Source organism: Oncorhynchus masou, chromosome 22 (genome assembly GCF_036934945.1).
Source record: "Oncorhynchus masou masou isolate Uvic2021 chromosome 22, UVic_Omas_1.1, whole genome shotgun sequence".
Classification (NCBI taxonomy): domain Eukaryota; kingdom Metazoa; phylum Chordata; class Actinopteri; order Salmoniformes; family Salmonidae; genus Oncorhynchus; species Oncorhynchus masou.
This window is the reverse complement of record NC_088233.1, coordinates 39530716-39552562: the sequence shown is the minus strand read 5'-3', so window position 1 is coordinate 39552562 and position 21847 is coordinate 39530716. Positions and strand designations below refer to the sequence as shown.

Here is a 21847-nt window from a genome sequence, read left to right as displayed (position 1 = left end):
GACCTGACTGCCCTTGACCAGCATAAAAACATCCTGTGGCGTTCTGCATTAGCATCGAATAGCCCCTGTGATATGCAACTTTTCAGGGAAGTTAGGAACAAATATACACAGGCAGTTAGGAAAGCTAAAGCTAGCTTTTTCAAACAGAAATTTGTATCCTGTAGTACGAACTCAAAAAAGTTCTGGGGCACTATAAAGTCCATGGAGAATAAGAGCACCTCCTCCCAGCTGCCCACTGCTCTGAGGCTAGGAAACACTGTCACCACCGATAAATCCACTATAATTGAGAATTTCAATAAGCATTTCTCTACGGCTGGCCATGCGTTCCACCTGGCTACCCCTACCCCGGTCAACTGCCGGCACCCTCCACAGCAACTCGCCCAAGCCCCCACCATTTCTCCTTCACCCAAATCCAGAAAGCGGATGTTCTGATTGAGCTGCAAAATCTGGACTCCTACAAATCAGCCGGGCTAGACAATCTGGACCCTCTCTTTCTAAAATTATCTGCCAAAATTGTTGCAACTCCTATTACTAGCCTGTTCAACCTCTCTTTCGTATCGTCTGAGATTCCCAAAGATTGGAAAGCTGCCGCGTTCATCCCCCTATTCAAAGGGGGTGACTCTCTAGACCCAAACTGCTACAGACCTATATCTATCCTACCCTGTCTTTCTAAGGTCTTCGAAAGCCAAGTTATCAAAAAGATTACTGACCATTTCGAATCCCACTGTACCTTCTCCGCTATGCAATCTGGTTTCAGAGCTGGTCATGGGTGCACCTCAGCCACGCTCAAGGTCCTAAACGACATCATAACCGCCATCGATAAGAGACATTACTGTGCAGCCATATTCATCGACCTGGCCAAGGCTTTCGACTCTGTCAATCACCACATTCTAATTGGCAGACTCGACAGCCTTGGTTTCTCAAATGATTGCCTCACCTGGTTCACCAACTACTTCTCTGATAGAGTTCAGTATGTCAAATCGGAGGGCCTGTTGTCCGGACCTCTGGCTGTCTCTATGGGGGTGCCACAGGGTTCAATCCACGGGCAACTCTCTTCTCTGTATACATCAATGATGTTGCTCTTGCTGCTGGTGATTCTCTGGTACACTTCTACGCAGACGACACCAATCTGTATACTTCTGGCCCCTCTTTGGACACTGTGTTAACTAACCTCCAGATGAGCTTCAATGCCATACAACTTTCCTTCCGTGGCCTCCAACTGCTCTTAAACGCAGGGAAACTAAATGCATGCTATTCAACCGATCACTGCCCGCACCTGCTCGCCTGTCCAGCATCACTACTCTGGACGGCTCTGACTTAGAATACATGGACAACTACAAATACCTAGGTGTCTGGTTAGACTGTAAACTCTCCTTCCAGACTCACATTAAGCATCTCCAATCCAAAATTAAATCTAGAATTGGCTTCCTATATCGGAAAAAGAATCCTTCACTCATGCTGCCAAACATACCCTCGTAAAACTGACCATCCTACCGATCCTCGACTTCGGTGATGTCATCTATAAAATAGCCTCCAACACTCTACTCAACAAACCGGATGCAGTCTATCACAAGTGCCATCCGTTTTGTCACCAAAGCCCCATACACTACCCACCATTGCGACCTATACGCTCTCGTTGGTTGGACCTCGCTTCATACGCGTCGCAAAACCCACTGGCTACAGGTTATCTACAACTCTCTGCTAGGTAAAGCCCCGCCTTATCTCAGCTCACTGGTCACAGCACCCACTCGTAGCATGCACTCCAGCAGGTATATCTTACTGGTCACCCCCAAAGCCAATTCCTCCTTTGGTCGTCGTTCCTTCCAGTTCTCTGCTGCCAATGACTGGAACAAACGGCAAAAATCTCTGAAGCTGGAGACTCATATCTCCCTCACTAGCTTTAAGCACCAGCTGTCAGAGCAGCTCACAGATCACTACACCTGTACATAGCCCATCTATCTACCTACCTCATCCCCATACAGTATTTATTTATTGATCTTGCTCCTTTGCACCCCAGTATCTCTACTTGCACATTCATCTTCTGCACATCTACCATTCCAGTGTTTAATTGCTATACTGTAATTACTTCACCACCATGGTCTATTTATTGCCTTAACTCCCTTATCTTACCTCATTTGCACTCACTGTATATAGACTTTTTGTTTTCTTTTGTTCTACTGTATTATTGACTATGTTTTGTTTATTCCATGTATAATGTATAACTCTGTGCTCTTATGTTGTGAATTCACTTTCTGACATCAGTGGAACAGCCACTTTACAATAGTGCATCTAAATCATTTAAGGGGGGGTGAGAAGGATTGCTTTATCCTATCCTAGGTATTCCTTGAAGAGGTGGGGTTTCAGGTGTCTCCGGAAGGTGGTGATTGACTCCGCTGTCCTGGCGTCGTGAGGGAGTTTGTTCCACCATTTACCAGTTTAGACTGGGCTGGAACTGTACTTCCTCAGTGGTAGGGAGGCGAGCAGGCCAGAGGTGGATGAACGCAGTGCCCTTGTTTGGGTGTAGGGCCTGATCAGAGCCTGGATGTGTCGAATTGCTATGCATTACCTTGGCCAGGTCGCAGTTGCAAATGAGAACTTGTTCTCAACTAGCCTACCTGGTTAAATAAAGGTGAAATAACATTTAAAAAAAATTAAAATCAAGTGAACATATTCAGGTGGGCTACCTTGGTCAGTGACAATGCTGATGGACCTTACCTGGGGTCCAGCTCAGAGGTCTGATCAAGGCCAAGAGACTGAAGCAGGAACTTCTCTCGACCTTCATCAGGGAAAAGCTGGGAGACCTGGGAGAAACACAAAATAGGATATTGACCTTCACATCACTATTCAACAGATGGCAGATGGGTACAGTGGACATAAATACAGGTTTCCACCCCACTTCAAAATTCTGTCAATCCTAGCCTGAAAAAAGGTAGCTGCTAGTTAGCAGAACAGTCGATAAGAGACATAAGCGCTCAGTCCCCCCTCTGTGCTTCAGCCACTTTCTTACCTGGGAGAGGAAGTTCAGCACCTCCTGGTGAGTCCTGCTCACAGTGGAAACAGAGGAGTCTGACCATGTGACCTGTGGGATAAGGAGAGAGTGAGTAGACAGGGCAACAGTGTACAATAACTAACATACAGTACATACTGGAACTTATGTGTTCCTGTGTGTGTGTGTGTGTGTGTGTACCCACCTCTAGCATATATTCACTTGGTTTCTCCCCCTTGTGAGTCACTCCACTCAGCTCTATCCTCTCTATGTTCACTGAAGAAAAGAATATATATATGTATATATTATTTGGATTATCTGATTTTATCATTCAGCAAACAAAGAACATCAAGTAAGACATTGCTTTGGTGTCTCGTATTTTTCTGCCATGCATGCTAGATGAAATATTAGTTCCTGTTAGATCTACTGTTGAGACTGTTCTTTTGGCACCAAATGTACTTAAATGACATATCTGAATTTGTAGAGAACATCACAGAAAATGAGGTCACCTGGTGTCTATTTAAACACATTAAAAACTTTAAACTGGAGAACAGAGGACAGTGAGATAGAACAAAAAAACTAGAGAGAACATACAGATAGAGGTACAAGGTAGAAAGAAAGAGAGCCATGGAGAGAAATGGTGACAGGATGATCTAGATTTATGGCTGGACTAGTGGCACATTTTAGGGATCCTGCCAGTGACATTTTAAAACATTTGGCTGAACTCCGTATCGGATTCAGAGAACACACACACACACACACACACACACACACACAATCTGAAATCTCATACACAACACTCATAAACACACATACATTAGAGTACACACACACACACACACACACAAGCCTGTTTGTTAAATATACCCTGCAGACTCAGCACTTCCTCCGGTGTGTATTAGCACTGGGAGAGGCACTAGCTAGCTGAATGAAGCTCTGTGCTGAAAGTGACCTAATCTGAGCGGATCAGAAATGGAGAAATACTGTGAAAAACCTCCCCTGTAACTTTTCTTACCCAGAGGTTTGGCTCTCAGTCTCAGGCCAGGAAAGGGCCTCTCCCCCGGCAGGCAAGTGTGAACTCATCTGAAGTGTTCTGAGTAGCAGAAAGTCTAGGTCTCACTGTATGTCTAAACTGCTTTACTAAAGGCTAAAACGTCATTACTCTCACTGTGTGTGTGTGTGTGTGTGTGTGTGTGTGTGTGTGTGTGTGTGTGTGTGTGTGTGTGTGTGTGTGTGTGTGTGTGTGTGTGTGTGTGTGTGTGTGTGTGTGTGTGTGTGTGTGTGTGCGTGTGCGCACAGGCATGTGTGAGTGTGTAAGTGAAAGAGCGTAGGAACACAGTGTGTAAAAGAGCCAAGTGGGGAACGTTTTTTAAAAACTTTTTTTAAAGTGAATGTGATGTGAGTGAGAGACAGCAGAGGAACTATGTCATGCTGTCTGGCCTGGATTCTCCCTTCCTGTGTGAGCTCCCTCTCCTGCAGTCTCAGCTAGAAGGGATCCAGCTTTTATAAAATTAATGTCAAACATTTTTTGGGGCATTTTAGCTAACTCAAACTATTTTCCTAACCTTAACCTAGTTCTTATGACCTGCTGTAAAAAGTCATATCTGACATTAATTTTACAAAAGCTGTATCCCTTCTAGCCAAGAACCTCTCCTGTCCATACAAAATTATACAGTAGCCACAGGCTCAGCAATAGAGCAGTCCTTCCCTAATACCATGCACTCTCCGTCACGGCAGAGTTTACACATCATCCTCACGCAATTGAAAATGATAAAAACTCTAAGCAGATCTTTTTTTAAATTGGTATCATGAACAAAAATATAAACAAAATATGCAGCAATTTCAAAGATTTTACTGAGTGACAGTTCATATAAGGAAATCAGTCAATTTAAATAAATTCATTAGGCCCTAATCTATGGATTTCACATGACTGGTAATACAGATATGCATCTGTTGGTCACAGATACCTTAAAAAAAGTAGGAGCGTGGATCAGAAAACCAGTCCTTATCTGGTGCGACCACCATTTGCCACATGCAGCGTGACAAATCTCCTTTGCATAGAGATAAGGCTGCTGATTGTGGCCTGTGGAATGTTGTCCCACTCTTCTTCAATGGCTGTGCAAAGTTGGTGGATATTAGCAGAAACTGAAACACTCTGTCATACACGTCGATCCAGAGCATCCCAAACTTCCCCAGCGTGCCAGTGGCCATCGAAGGTGAACATTTCCCCACTGAAGTCAGTTACGACACTGTCTGCAGTCAGGTCAAGACGCTGGTGAGGAAGACAAGTACGCAGATGAGCTTCCCTGAGACGGTTTCTGACAGTTTGTGCAAAAATTCTTTGGTTGTGAAAACCCACAGTTTCATCAGCTGTCTGGGTGGCTGGGCTCAGCAATCCCACAGGTGAAGAAGCCGGATGTGGACGTCCTGGACTGGCGTGGTTATACGTGGTCTAAGTTGTGAGGCCGGGTGTACGGACTGCCAAATTCTCTAAAACGACATTGGAGGCAGCTTATGGTCAATTCAACATTCAATTCTCTGGAAATTAACTCTGAGGAACATTCCTGCAGTCAGCATGCCAATTGCACTCTCCCTCAAAACTTGAGACATCTGTGGCATTTTGTTTTGTGACAAAACTGCACATTTTAGAGTGGGCTTTTATTGTCCCCAGGACAAGGTGCACCTGTGTAATGATCATGCTGTTTAATCAGCTTCTTGATATGTCACAACTGTCAGGTGGATGGATTATCTTGGCAAAGGAGAAATGCTCACTAACAGGGATCTAAACAAATTTGTGCAGAACATTTGAGAGAAAGATGTTTTTGTGAACATTTCTGGGATCTGTTATTTCAGCTGATGAAACATGGGACTTTGTGTTTATTGTTTTGTTCAGCGTATGTTATTGTAAGTCACCTAAATATGTAACTACATTTCCCATTGTTCACGCGACAATGACTGGTCTTGATAGAGATGATTTGGTATGGTATGATCATCCGTAGACAAATTGGCACTAAAGTAACTGTCCAGTGTTTCTATATTTCTATGAAATATTACTTATAATTAATTACAATATGAGTGAAATAGTTTTCCTTCCGCAAAAAATGTAATTAGGTATGGCATACCCCAACAACAGAATGGTGTGAGCGTATATAACAGTAATGAAAATGTTTAACTCAGTAGACAGTTGATTGGCCAGCTCATCCTCCTCGGGAGGTTGACATCATCCACTATGAGGAAATAGCAAGCATTTTTAAACAGTCTGTTTGAGATACAAGTTTGAGATGGGGTTGGGCCAAGATAAAAGCAAAGCAGTGTGAAAAAAACACAGAGTTACACATGGGATAAACAGTCAATAACACAACAGAAAAATAAGGCAATAAAAGTAGGCAATAAAAATAGGCCAATAGTGGCGAAATAATTACAATTTAGCATTAACACTGGAGTGACAACTGTACAGATGGTGATGTGCAAGTAGAGCTACTGGGGTGCAAAAGAGCCCAAAAAATAAATAACAATGTAGTCAGATGCCAAAAGAGCAGCTGGTGCAGCAGTGTTCTCTAGGGTAATCAATGTCTCCGTCAGTGCCAAAAAGTGTAGAGACTGAAGGGCACTAGGAATTCCACATGGGTTGTGCACGCAGGGTACGCTAAATTAGAGGGGTTGCCGCTACGGGGTAGAGGAGCATCTGTAAAACCTACATCGAAGAGGAGCGAACTGGGGTAGAAAACACACACATACAGTGCCTTCAGAAAGCATTCACAACTGTTGACTTTTCCACATATTGTTGTGCTACAAAGTGGGATTAAAATGGATTTAATTGGCATATTTTTTGTCAAGGATCTACACAAAACTTTTTTTTAAAGTATTTGTAAAACATATATGAAAAGTAAAATACTATACAGTATATACAAAAGATTGTGGGCACACCTTCAAATTAGTGGATTCGGCTATTTCAGCCATACCCATTGCTGTCAGGTGTATAAACTCGAGCACACAGCCATGCGATCGCCATAGACAAACAAACACTGATAGTAGAATGGCCTTACTGAAGAGCTCAGTGACTTTCAACGTGGCACCGTCATAGGATGCCACCTTTCCAACAAGTCAGTTCATCAAATTTCTGCCCCGCTTGAGCTCCCCAGTCAACTGTACTGTTATTGTGAAGTGGAAAGGTCTAGGATGCAAGTATATTACTCGCTAATGTTCAGTCTCTGGACAATAAAGTAGAGGAGCTCAGGGCGAGGATCTCCTTCTAGAGAGACATCAGGGACTGTAACATACTTTCACAGAATCATGGCTCTCTACTCCCTACGGATATACAGTTCACATCCATACAGACAGCTGAGTTCTCAGTACATTGCGCAGGCAGGAATAAAGAACTCTCTGGGAAGAAGAAAGGAGGTGGTATATGTTTTATGATGAACTACTCATGGTGTGATTGTGATAACGTACATAAAACTCAAGTCCTTTTGTTCATCCGACCTAGAATACCTCACAATCAAATGCTGACCATATTACCTTCCAAGAGAATTCTCTTCGGTTATAGTCACAGCCGTGTATATTCCACCTCAAGCCGATACCACGACAGCCCTCAAGGAACTACACTGGACTTTGTGCAAACTGGAAACCACATATCCCGACGCCGCATTTATTGTACCTGGGGATTTTAACAAAGACAATTTGAGGAAAACACTACCGAAGTTCTGTCAACACATTGACTGTAGTACTCGCTCTGGAAAAATGCTCGACCACAGCTACATTCCCTTCCGAGATGCCTACAAGGCCCTCCCCCGCTCCCCCTTTGGCAAATCAGATCACGACTCCATTTTGCTCCTCCCTTCCTATAGGCAGAAACTCAAACAGGAAGTACCCGTGCTATGATGTTTTCAACGCTGGTCTGACTAATCGGATTCCATGCTTCAAGACTGGAATATGTTCCGAGGTCTTGCTCCTGGACAAGCTGAACACGTTCTTCGCCCTCTTTGAGGATAGCACAGTGCCACCGACATAGCCCGCTCCTAAGGACAGTGGGCTCTCATTCTCCGTGGCTGACGTGAGTAAGACATTTAAGCGTGTTAAGACCTCTACGGGATCGGTGTCCCTAAAACGGGACGGTCTAAATTATTAAATTTAAAGATTCAATTCTCAACTGCAGTGTCCAATTTACAGTAGCTATTACAACAACGAAAATACCATGCTATTGTTTGAGGATAGTGCACAACAACAAAACATTTTTTATCACAGCAACTGGTTTGATACATTCACCTCTGAAAGTAAATACTGTACTTACATTCCGTCATTAAGCACGTGGCCCTGGGTCTGAACCCCGCCCTGTGCAACTGAGTCCTGGACTTCCAGACGGGCCGCCCCAGATGGTGAAGGTAGGCAACAACACCTCCACTTCGTTGATCCTCAACACAGGGGCCCCACAAGGGTGTGTGCTCAGCCCCCTTCTGTACTCCCTGTTCGCCCATGACTGCGTGGCCACGCACGCCTCCAACTCAATCATCAAGTTTGCAGACGACACAACAGTAATATGCCTGATTACCAACAATGATGAGACAGTCTACATGGAGGTGAAGGCCCTGGTGGAGTGGTGCCAGGAAAATAATATCTCCCTCAACATCAACAAAACGAAGGAGCTGATCATGGACTTCAGGAAACAGCTGAGGGAGCACGCCTCTATCCACATGGGCGGGACCGCAGTGGAGAAGGTGGAAAGCTTCAAGTTCCTTGGAGTACACATCACTGACCATTTGAAATGGTCCACCCACACAGACAGGGTTGTGAAGAAGGCGCAACAGTGCTTATTCAACCTCAGGAGGCTGAAGAAATTCGGCTTGGCCCCTAAGACCCTCACAATTGAGAGCAATTACAGCACAAATGAGAGCATCCTGTCGGGCTGGTTCACCGCCTGGTACGGCGTTTCAACAATACTACATAACTCCGGTAGGGCACCATCTGAAAAATAGCGCCTACTTGGTAGTGTGTACCGGGGCTCGAAGTGCTCGATCATCCACAACAGAGAACAGTTGATTGTCAAGGGCAATGAATTCCATTATCTTGGCGTTAATGGATTTTGCCTTTGAGTTGTCTCGCTGAAATTTTCTTACTCTTTAAAATGACTGCTCGACTTGAACTTGTTTAGTTGTTGGAAGTGTGCGCTTAGTATTTTTCTGCTTTTGTTCTGTGTAGCGCTGTATTTTTTGTGGCGTCATTACGTCATCTACCTACGTTATATAGGTATGCACGTCATCTACCTACGTTATATAGGTATGCACGTCATCTACCTACGTTATATAGGTATGCACGTCATCTACCTACGTTATATAGGTATGCATGTCATCTACCTACGTTATATAGGTATGCACGTCATCTACCTACGTTATATAGGTATGCACGTCAGCTTTGACATCGGTTTTGCACATCGGCGTTAAACTAGACATCGGTCCGATGCCGATGTTGGCATTTTTAGCTAATATCGTTCGATTTCGATACCGATATATCGTGCATCACTAGTTTGGACGTATCTTTGTAGTGACTGGGTGTATTGATACACCATCCAAAGTGTAATTAATAACTTCACCATGCTCAAAGGGATTGTCAATGTCTACTTTTTTTTTATTTTTCACCCATCTACCAATAGGTGCCATTTCTTTGAGAGGCATTGAAAAACCTCCCTGGTCTCTGTGGTTGAATCTGTGTTTGAAATTCATGCTTTTTTTAATGACTACCTAATCTCTGTACCCCACACATAAAGATAATTGTAAGGTCCCTCAGTCGTAGATTGGGGAAAAATAAAAAGCAGACATGAAATCCCTTTCATGTTCAACACTATTATTGCACACAGTGTGAGTTGAGGGAACTTATATTATGTGACATTTTAAGCATATGTAAACTCCTGAATTTATTGAGGCTTGCCATAAAAAAGGACTTGAATACTTGGCTCAAGACATTTAACGTTTTCATTTTTATTCATTTGTAAACATTTTGAAAAACATAATTCCACTTTGACATTATGGGATATTGTGTTTAGGACAGTGACAAAAAAAATCTAAATATAATCCAGTTTAAATTCAGGTTGTAAGGCAACAAAATGTGGAAAACTTTGAAGGGGTGTGAATACTTTGCAAAGACACTGTGCCAAAGCTACAAAACAGCTAAATGAGATCATCAGAAAATAACTAGGTAAGATACTCAAGTGAGAGTGGTGTGGAGCCTTCCTCTCTTTCCCTCCTCGAACAACTCAACAGAACAACTCAGTAGTGTCTTTGTTTCAGAGACAACATTACCGCTTCACTATACTGCCACCACTGAAAAACCAGGGGAGACTGAAGTACTTGCATTCATTTCCCTGCAGAGGTGAAAGATACACCTCCCAGCACTGATTGCTTAGAAGAGGTGAAGTCCTGTGTGGCTCAGTTGGTAAAGCAAGGCTCTTGCAAGGCCAGGGTTGTGGGTTTGATTCCCAATAGGAGACCAGTATGATAATGTAAGTTGCCCTGGATAATGAAACTTATTTTAGTCCACAAGAACTGAGCAATCAAACAGCATTATTAAGTATGCCCTAGCAAGACAACAGCTACTTATCGAATAGAAAATATACTTGGTGATGAACTTCCAACCGTCATTGACCAACGTATGAAGAAGAGAGGCATGCGCCTGCAGCAGTTACACTCAGAAATAAGAAATCATTATTTTTAACACACATTAATTAATATAGTCAGGTAGGCTAAGTTAACTTTTTACAGAATGGCATTACATAATTTGCAATTTTATGTGTGAAACATTGCTATAGCAACATGTTAACACCACATTTTGACGTGAGGAGAAAAACACTTTCACCACCACATGTGAAAATGCAATTCCACATGTGTAAGTGAGATTTTCACATGTGGAGTTTTATTACATGTGAAACTGCAAATGTGATTTTTACATGTGAAGATGCAATTCCACATGTGAAAGTGAGATTTTCACATGTGGAGTTTTATTACATGTGAAACTGCAAATGTGATTTTTACATGTGAAGATGCAATTCCACATGTGAAAGTGAGACTTTTGCCCGTTTAATTTTCTTACATGTTTTCGTTTGATTTATTTAGTTTTATTTATTTTCACCAAAGAAAACATGTGATAGACAACAATACAAATCAAAACAAAACTGGGTGCAGGTGTGGTTGGAAGCCCAAGGGCTTATATGAAAATCATGTGATTGTTTTTTACATGTGAAAATGCTATTCCACATGTGAAAGTAAGATTTTCACATGAGAACGTTTTTCACATGTAAAACTGCACATTTCACATATGAGGTGGAGACATGTTTTTCTTTTCACATGTGAAAAGGTGGTGTGAACTCTAAATTGAATACATTTGAAAATATGGTTTCATGTGAAACTTCAGCTCAACATGTCAAAACAGCTATTTCACATGTGTTGTAGTTGTAAGGGCAGCCACTCAACCCCCTGCCCAGCCCCCTGCTGATCCACCAAGCCCACTGCCCAGCCACCCAGCCCACTGTCCACAGTGCCCATCCACCCAGCCCACTGTCCATCCACACCAGCCCACTGTCCATCCACCCAGCCCACTGCCCAGCCAACTGTCCATCCACCCAGCCCACTGTCCATCCACCCAGCCCACTGCCCATCCACCCAGCCCACTGTCCAGCCACCCAGCCCACTGCCCACAGTGCCCATCCACCCATCCCACAGTGCCCATCCACCCCAGCCCACTGTCCATCCACCCCAGCCCACTGTCCATCCACTGTCCATCCACCCCAGCCCACTGTCCATTCACCCAGCCCACTGTCCATTCGCCCAGCCCACTGTCCAGCCACCCAGCCCACTGTCCAGCCACCCAGCCCACTGTCCAGCCACCCAGCCCAGCCACCCAGCCCACTGCCCATCCACCCAGCCCACTGCCCAACCCTCTGCCCATCCACCCAGCCCTCTGCCCAGCCACCCAACCAGCCCACTGCCCATTCACCCAGCCCACTGCCCAGCCCTCTGCCCATCCACCCAGCCCACTGCCCATCCACCCAGCCCACTGCCCAGCCCTCTGCCCATCCACCCAGCCCACTGCCCATCCACCCAGCCCTTTGCCCATCCACCCAGCCCACTGCCCATCCACCCAACATTCTGCTCATCCACCCAGCCCACTGCCCAGCCCCCTGCCCAACCCCCTGCCCATCCACCCAGACCACTGCCCAGCCCTCTGCCCATCCACCCAGCCCACTGCCCATCCACCCAGCCCACTGCCCAGCCCTCTGCCCATCCACCCAGCCCACTGTCCAGCCACCCAGCCCACTGTCCAGCCACCCAGCCCAGCCACCCAGCCCACTGCCCATCCACCCAGCCCACTGCCCAACCCTCTGCACATCCACCCAGCCCTCTGCCCAGCCACCCAACCCTCTGCTCATCCACCCAGCCCACTGCCCATCCACCCAGCCCACAAACCAGCCCTCTGCCCAGCCACCCAGCCCACAAACCAGCCCACTGCCCTCTGCCCAGCCACCCAACCCTCTGCTCATCCACCCAGCCCACTGCCCATCCACCCAGCCCACTGCCCAGCCCTCTGCCCATCCACCCAGCCCACTGCCCATCCACCCAGCCCACTGCCCATCCACCCAGCCCACTGCCCAGCCCTCTGCCCATCCACCCAGCCCACTGCCCATCCACCCAGCCCACTGCCCAGCCCTTTGCCCATCCACCCAGCCCACTGCCCATCCACCCAACATTCTGCTCATCCACCCAGCCCACTGCCCAGCCCCCTGCCCAGCCCCCTGCCCATCCACCCAGACCACTGCCCAGCCCTCTGCCCATCCACCCAGCCCACTGCCCATCCACCCAGCCCACTGCCCAGCCCTCTGCCCATCCACCCAGCCCACTGCCCATCCACCCAGCCCACTGCCCAGCCATCTGCCCAGCCACCCAACACTCTTATCATCCACCCAGCCCACTGCCCATCCACCCAGCCCACTGCCCAACCCTCTGCCCATCCACCCAGCCCACTGCCCATCCACCCAGCCCACTCTTCTGCCCATCCACCCAGCCCTCTGCCCATCCACCCAGCCCACTGCCCAGCCCTCTGCCCATCCACCCAGCCCACTGCCCATCCACCCAGTCCACTGCCCAGCCCTCTGCCCAGCCACCCAACACTCTGATCATCCACCCAGCCCACTGCCCATCCACCCAGCCCACTCTTCTGCCCATCCACCCAGCCCACTGCCCATCCACCCAGCCCACTGCCCAGCCCACTGTCCAGCCTCCCAGCCCACTGCCCATCCACCCAGCCCACTGCCCAGCCCTTTGCCCATCCACCCAGCCCACTGCCCATCCACCCAACCCTCTGCTCATCCACCCAGCCCACTGCCCAGCCCCCTGCCCATCCACCCAGACCACTGCCCAGCCCTCTGCCCATCCACCCAGCCCTCTGCCCATCCACCCAGCCCACTGCCCAGCCATCTGCCCAGCCACCCAACACTCTGATCATCCACCCAGCCCACTGCCCATCCACCCAGCCCACTGCCCAACCCTCTGCCCATCCACCCAGCCCTCTGCCCATCCACCCAGCCCACTGCCCATCCACCCAGCCCACTGCCCAACCCTCTGCCCATCCACCCAGCCCACTGCCCATCCACCCAGCCCTCTGCCCATCCACCCAGCCCACTGCCCAGCCCTCTGCCCAGCCACCCAACACTCTGCCCAGCCACCCAGCCCTCTGCCCAGCCACCCAGCCCTCTGCCCAGCCACCCAGCCCTCTGCCCAGCCACCCAGCCCACTGCCCAGCCACCCAGCCCTCTGCCCAGCCACCCAGCCCACTGCCCAGCCACCCAGCCCTCTGCCCAGCCACCCAGCCCACTGCCCAGCGCACTGCCCCGCCACCCAGCCCTCTGCCCAGCCCACTGCCCAGCCCAGCCCTCTGCCCAGCCACCCAGCCCACTGCCCAGCCACCCAGCACTCTGCCCAGCCACCCAGCCCTCTGCCCAGCCACCCAGCACTCTGCCCAGCCACCCAGCCCACTGCCCAGCCACCCAGCCCTCTGCCCAGCCACCCAGCCCTCTGCCCAGCCACCCAGCCCTCTGCCCATCCAACCAGCCCACTGCCCATCCACCCAGCCCACTGCCCAGCCCTCTGCCCATCCACCCAGCCCACTGCCCAGCCCTCTGCCCAGCCACCCAGCCCTCTGCCCATCCACCCAGCCCACTGCCCAGCCCTCTGCCCATCCACCCAGCCCACTGCCCAGCCCTCTGCCCAGCCACCCAGCCCTCTGCCCAGCCACCCAGCCCTCTGCCCATCCAACCAGCCCACTGCCCAGCCCTCTGCCCATCCACCCAGCCCACTGCCCAGCCCTCTGCCCATCCACCCAGCCCACTGCCCATCCACCCAGCCACCCAGCCCTCTGCCCAGCCACCCAGCCCACTGCCCAGCCACCCAGCCCACTGCCCAGCCACCCAGCCCTCTGCCCAGCCACCCAGCCCTCTGCCCAGCCACCCAGCCCACTGCCCAGCCACCCAGCCCTCTGCCCAGCCACCCAGCCCACTGCCCAGCCACCCAGCCCTCTGCCCAGCCACCCAGCCCACTGCCCAGCCACCCAGCCCACTGCCCAGCCACCCAGCCCTCTGCCCAGCCACCCAGCCCACTGCCCAGCCACCCAGCCCTCTGCCCAGCCACCCAGCCCTCTGCCCAGCCCACTGCCCATCCACCCAGCCCACTGCCCAGCCCTCTGCCCAGCCACCCAGCCCCTGCCCAGCCACCCAGCCCCTGCCCAGCCACCCAGCCCTCTGCCCAGCCACCCAGCCCTCTGCCCAGCCACCCAGCCCTCTGCCCATCCAACCAGCCCACTGCCCATCCACCCAGCCCACTGCCCAGCCCTCTGCCCATCCACCCAGCCCTCTGCCCAGCCACCCAGCCCTCTGCCCATCCACCCAGCCCTCTGCCCAGCCCTCTGCCCATCCACCCAGCCCACTGCCCAGCCCTCTGCCCAGCCACCCAGCCCTCTGCCCAGCCACCCAGCCCTCTGCCCATCCAACCAGCCCACTGCCCAGCCCTCTGCCCATCCACCCAGCCCACTGCCCAGCCCTCTGCCCATCCACCCAGCCCACTGCCCAGCCCTCTGCCCAGCCACCCAGCCCACTGCCCAGCCACCCAGCCCTCTGCCCAGCCACCCAGCCCTCTGCCCAGCCACCCAGCCCTCTGCCCAGCCACCCAGCCCTCTGCCCAGCCACCCAGCCCACTGCCCAGCCACCCAGCCCTCTGCCCAGCCACCCAGCCCACTGCCCAGCCACCCAGCCCACTGCCCAGCCACCCAGCCCTCTGCCCAGCCACCCAGCCCTCTGCCCAGCCACCCAGCCCTCTGCCCAGCCACCCAGCCCTCTGCCCAGCCACCCAGCCCTCTGCCCAGCCACCCAGCCCTCTGCCCAGCCACCCAGCCCTCTGCCCAGCCACCCAGCCCTCTGCCCAGCCACCCAGCCCACTGCGCAGCCACCCAGTCCTCTGCCCACAGTGCCCAGGTACCCAGCCCACTACCACCTTGCCTCTCCCTCAGTACCCTGCCCTGCTCCGTGCCCAGCAGGCAGCAGCTGCTGGAGGCTCCACATGCCTGGTGCCAGACTCGTTAATCCAGGGCATTCTGCCATTCTAACAGATCTGGTTACATATTGCACCCTGTGAAAATACACCGTCACACAAAGACACACAAAAGTAAATATTCTCTTTTGTTTATTATCAGCATCTTTCGTGTTGTGTATTATGAATGAAGGCAAAACCAAGATTGCATTACAAAATAATAGTCACTCACTATCTGCATGTTTGAATAACAAGTGCACTCTTGCCACTGTGTGTGTGTGCATGTGTGCGTGTGTGTGTGCTTGGAGGTATGCTTGCCCTGCTTTGTGCTGCTGATGACAGGCATGCAGCCCTGGCCATGAGGTAGTGTAGCTAACTCAGCATTGGGTTACCAGAAAATGAAAGGGCCAATCCTACTGAGTAACCGAGAGACCTGCTCCTTTCAAAGCAATATTAGACCCCAGCTTAACATGCTCCTCTAACTATCAACTCTTTAACTCACTAGCACACTTCAAAAAACTATCAACCCCCTTAATATTTACACTACGTTCAGATAAAAGACAATCCTGCACACTGACACAGTGTGTGTGTCTGTGCATATACTTGTGTTCAAAATATGAAATTGCTACAGTACAATCCAGTGACCTGTCACTTCTACCTACAAGATAGTGCAGTGAATCAAAGAAGAAGAGGAATCTAGAATTTAGAACTTCTACTGTACTACCATCTACTGCCTATTTTGAGAGCTTTGGAGAAAAGACACATTGCTGAGGTCATCATTTCCCATTTCCCCTCCACTCTGTCCCACCTCCAGACTAAACTTTCCAAAACTGGAGAAGAAAACGTGGCTCGTGAATTACATAACATGTGACCACTCTTGGATTCAACATCTGTGTGTTGGTCCAGCCAACAAGAAAAAAGAGATAGAAAAGAAAGCAGACAACTAAGAAACATACAATATTTATAGCTGTAGTTTCCGGGACCTTCAAATAACTCAATGCAACAGTATCATCCAAATCCAAACAAGCATGGCCCTTTGAGTTTGTTTCTTCGTGGGTGTGCATGTGTTCAAGTGTATATTCCGGTCTGTTTATAGCCTCACAGCAAATATTTCAAAAGATTGTACAAAGGAGAAGTAGACAACAGCCTGCTACACTCTGATTGAATAGCATATATACTGTAGTATTCCCTCTCATAACAAATACCTTAATACTAAAGTGATACTCTAGTAGAGTAAAGGTTGTAAACATCATTCCACAAAGCAGTAGAAGTGTTCAGTAGTGTGTGAGAGGTACAGTATGTACAGTGTAAAGGAGTGGTTGAAAAATGACAGAATGAGAAGTGTGAAACAGAGGATGATGGCAGATTCCTGCAGCAGCTGCTCCATCCGGACCAGAGCAGCGTAGCAATGTGTAAAACATAACACTGATGCCCTTCACTGCACCAAGTTGCACCCTCAGATTGAGAACTAGATATATGACCATCTTTCTCCCTTCCCATTCTGATAGGGGGAGGGCAGTACCGCAAGCATGCCTCCACATTCCTCAATGAGTCTGGTTTGTCGATTTCGGTGTTTCAGCGTGTGGTATCTTGTTCTGGGTGCATGTTTGAGTGTCTGGCACAAACTGAACTGCTCATTCTAAAGACACGTACCGAATGACTGACAAAGTATTACGTTTGAACTCAAGATTCCCATACTAGTGTGTGACGTTGTTGGAGAGAACCTTGACCCTTAATGTCACTGGGATGTCCTGTCCTGTGTCGTACCCAGACAGGGTAGATAAGTGTGACAGATTTCTGTGTACCGTATAAGTATGTCAGAGCAAAGTTCTGTGTCTCACCTTTGCTCGGTTTCCCAACATGCACCTTGACTGGCAGCTCCTTGCATGAGAGAGATGTCATGTGAGGCATGGGTTCTGGACCAATCCCCTCGTCCACTCGCTCTGCCCCGTCCTCTCGGTGCAGTGTCTGTGAAACAGGGGTCAAAGCTCAGGTCAAGTAGTCAGAGGTTAATATCATGGTCAGAAGTAGTTTGAAGTTTACGGATCTGTAATCTTTCAGCACCTGGACTGCCTTTTCAGACTGTCGCACACATTCTACCATAACTCAAAGTGGTAAGAGACAGGGTCACACAGAAATGTTTCAAAATCACTGAAATCATTTGAAAATGACGTCTGTTGACCGCATAGGGTGTCATTTTCTCAGGACTTTTTATCTTTTTAACTACAGAACATAGAAAATCACAGTTTTCACATAGAAAATGGCATGGTGCTGGAGATACTGAATATGGGGTTAAAAGGTGTGTGCCCCTTTAAGAGATGGAAAGCTGTCATTAGTTAAAGGTTCCCACAAATATGACGGCTGGTCTTTCACAATATATTAGAGCTCTTTCACAGTAGCCTATATTGTCTTAAGAGTTACATGTTATGACCATTGACAGTGGGCACTGACACACTAAGCAGGCCTGCAGGTGTCTGTCCTGCTTGCTCTGTGATTAGGTACCTTGAAAAGTTGTCAAGAAGTCAGGTAGGAGAGAGTAATAGCCACTGCTACTCTAAACACTTGTCTGTACAACTAACCAGCTTCCTGGAAAGGTGAGCCATTTGAAAAGGACTGTTGTTAGGTGATCTACTCTTATGTTATTTAAGGACAATTTATCCTGATCGTCTTTACTTGTATATGCCCAGTAATCTTAATGCTTCAGTAATAATTGACCGGTAAAATGTATTTTCTAGAGTTGTGCAGTTCAAACTGATTGGTTATGGGAATGGCTTGATTCCAAACCGAATGTGTTGTGTCTTTCTTTCCTTTTTGAAGCACTCTCGGTGGTGAGGCTGATGTGTTTAACAGCAGAGGTCATGCAGCACACATGCTCACCCAAGCAGCAACCTAAACACACACAGACAAGCTCTGAAGCCAATTAAGTGTGCTTTAGTGTGCTACTGCCACATCCGCATCGACTCCTGCCAAATCTTCTATTTTTCTTGAGGAAAAGGGGAAATCCTGCTGTGAGGAGAGACGCTAGCTGAATGAGCTGAGGTTTAGAACTGAACCGGGCATGACAGTGGCAGATAACGCCCTGAAACCCCACTAAGGAGCTCCTCCTGCCTCTTTTCCCGAAGGCTTAAACCCCAAATAAAGTAGAACATTATCTAATAACAAATGTGTGAGTTTTTTCATTGACTTTCTTCTCATCACCCATCACCATAAGTTTATAATTCAATGAATAATTAATATGCGAGTGTGGTTTATATATTTCATGTCTGGTTGGGTTAGGGTGACCGTAAAGGCTTCTTCTTCGAACAGTCAGAGAGAGCTTCCTGGTGATTCACCGAAGCTTGAGTCTCTCTCACACAGGGTTGATTTCAGTGTTGAGAAATATGCTGGCCTGCACTTAACGGAGGCCAAGACCAAAACAACACTAAATACAACCAACCACTTTCCTTTGAGCAGGCAGGGTACTTTCCTCTCAGCCACGAGTTTGAACGGCCCTGTGTTTGTCTGCTGTGTGTCTTTAATTTAAACCAATGACAAACAGGCCTTCATAGTAATCCTAAACCTGTGTTCCAATGTGTTCAAATCCAACTGATGGTTTACGGTTCATTTTTCATTTGTAACATTATATTTGTCCTTTTAAGTGTTCTGCACGCTCTTTCTCTGTCAAACACACACGCTAGTGCAGACACGCATATGCACACGCACGCACGCACACTTTCAGATGTATCTTGAGGTTGTTTTTTTGTCAATTATAATATTCCTGTTCATCAAAAGCCCCTTAAACTGTCATAACATCATTCCTAACGTTTTGCAATCCATTTCAAAACCAAAGAAAGCTGTATGTTTTGTCAACGAGGAAGACGTGGTTTCCTATTCCCACATTGCCGTGTTGACATCCGGTTCTCCAGAGAAGTAAAAGTCATGCTGAATCTACAGGCAGACATTGTGAGTGAATGTTCAGGACTCAGGGGGACCACCAATGGTCGGGGACAACCGACAGGCATGCCCCTGGGGGACCAGTGAAAAACATGTTTGTTTAGTTAAATTAATTCCTTTCAGGTCATTTTCCTTCAAGTTTGTCTCAGCCTGACCTGGAAACGGGGGAAGCACTAGAACGTTATCACCCCCTCCCATACTTTAGGAAAAACCCACACTAAGTAACAGGAGCAGGCGTACTACAGTGTTCTTACCGTGCAACAACACTCTATTCTCAATCGGTTATAAATAATGTAGGCCTACAGTGTAACCACAAAACATTTTCCTTCATATGATCTTCTCATACCAAAGAGGGTACAGAGCTGTCCCACAAGATGCATTTGTCAAGGATGTGAAGGCCCTTGTACAACATCACTACCAGAACCAGTGGAGTTTAGACCACTATACCAGAACCTGGACCGTGTTGGGAGCACTGGCACCCACTAACTCTTTTGCTTTATAGGTATCCTACAACTTTGTGTTTTGGATGGCTGCTCAAACTTGGAAGTGGCACAAGACCATTCACACACACACACACACACACACACACACACACACACACACACACACACACACATACATATATATATATAGCCATCAAGTAAGTGACAACGGGGACAATATATGACCTACCTTATGACAACATGGACACCCAGTCTGACTGGAGTTGAGGGTGGGCGCAGTGATGTAGGTAGGGATGCTAGTGGCGGGAGACAGGGTGGCCAGCGCGCCAGTCCCGGCCTGCTGCTTTCCACAGGTGACCTGCAGGATCTCTTGGATCTGGGTCAGCTCCTGTCTTAGCACCTGTTTCTGGTGAAAGCTGAACGCCGGATGATTGGATGCCATGGTGAATAGGAGAAGGAACTGCTCCCCCGTTCGTCCATCGTTGAGCTGCAGGCCATAGTTGTTGATGACGCTGTCGATGTGCGTGAGCGTTCGGAAGAGAACACCCGCCGCATCTCGGTTGTCGGAGTTGAGAAGTGCGAGGGAGATAAGCAGCTTGCTCCTCACGACGTCGTCGGTGATGTTGGTAAGGTTCGAGAGGTCAGCAGGGTTGTTGGCTTTGATCTCGGCGTCCCTGAGGGAGTGATAGTCCTTGCGGGCTAAGTCTTCCAAGCATGACCCGAGGAAGCGTAGTTCGATTGGAACACAGAGGTCCAAAAGCCCACAAAGGAACTCGGCTCTCTGGGCCGAGTTCAATATCGAGAACCAGTGGTAGACCCCTTCCCTTTGAACGGAGCACCGATTTTCAACCATTTTAACACCGACTCACAAATTTAAAATATGTATTATTTTGTTGATAGTAATTAGGCCTAAAAATAATAAAATGGCAAGACTAAAATTAGTCAGCCAAAACTCCATCTAGGCCTACTATAACAAACTTGAAACAAAAGAGTGCAGCAATTCGGGTGCCGGAACAGTTACTTTGTGAACGTGCACCTGGCGCTGGTTATTCCTTTGACAAAAATCGTATTCAATGTATCCAGGACTTCTTGAGTTTTCGGAAACATAAATTGGGCCTACCGCATGCCCGCTTTATTTGTTTACAGGCCAGTCGCAACATTGTTGAAAGATGCATCCAAAACGTTGTTCAGGTGAAAGTCTATAAACAAAAGCATGAGTCTGGGTTTACTGTACTGCGAGGCTCAGCATAGTGCCAACTCTCCAGTCATCCAGGTTCTCTGCCAGCCCCCGGAGGTCCACACGTCAATTGATTATGGAACAGAGCATGCACATTCATCCATGAAGTAGATTGAAATGAAAAATACCATATAAGTATTACACAGAGAGATACTTTACTTCCAGTGTCAGAGGCGCCATTCTCTGATTTCCCTCTGTAAAACAATACTTTTCGATGGGAATCCGCATGGCATTCGTTGAACTTCTGAGAGCGTCGGCTAATAAACAAGACCATAAACTGTATGTATGAACTGCAGCCAGCTACCTTAGTGTTAAAGTTTAAACGTAAACTATTTAGTTAAATCCTATTGGTCGTAAGCGTAACAAGTGGCGCAGCCAGATTTGTTCCAGAGAAATAACGACAAGGATTATCTTTTCGTTAAACAGTCCGTAGCTTTTTCGAAATGCAATTCAAGGAATACGCCCACTCCCTTCTATTCTGTCATAACCCTGAAATCGAGAAAAACAGCTGTGTGATCCATTATCCCAAACTCTGCCAGATAAGCCCATTAACTGAAAAATATCCACTTTGATTGGGTGAACATCTTGTCAGTAATCCCAGCTAATGGTGTGATTGGTCAGAAAAGTATCCGCACTTACACATCTTATTCATATGCGCTCATACATACAACTCTCCGATTTGGTC

The 21847-nt window shown here is 48.3% G+C and overlaps 1 protein-coding gene across 1 annotated transcript in view; it reads right to left on the bottom strand.

Annotated features, from left to right (window-relative positions):
- Positions 1–21623, bottom strand: part of zcchc14 (zinc finger, CCHC domain containing 14) — a 35037-nt gene extending 13414 nt beyond the window's left edge. The window contains exons 1-5 of the mRNA XM_064930193.1: positions 20155–21623; positions 17391–17517; positions 3192–3262; positions 3008–3079; positions 2716–2801 (exon numbers count right to left, since the gene is read on the bottom strand). Coding sequence (XP_064786265.1) covers positions 2716–2801; positions 3008–3079; positions 3192–3262; positions 17391–17517; positions 20155–20778 — 980 coding nt within the window. The 5' untranslated portion in view covers positions 20779–21623. The remainder of the gene's footprint in view (positions 1–2715; positions 2802–3007; positions 3080–3191; positions 3263–17390; positions 17518–20154) is intronic.
- Positions 21624–21847: the final 224 nt, after the last annotated feature.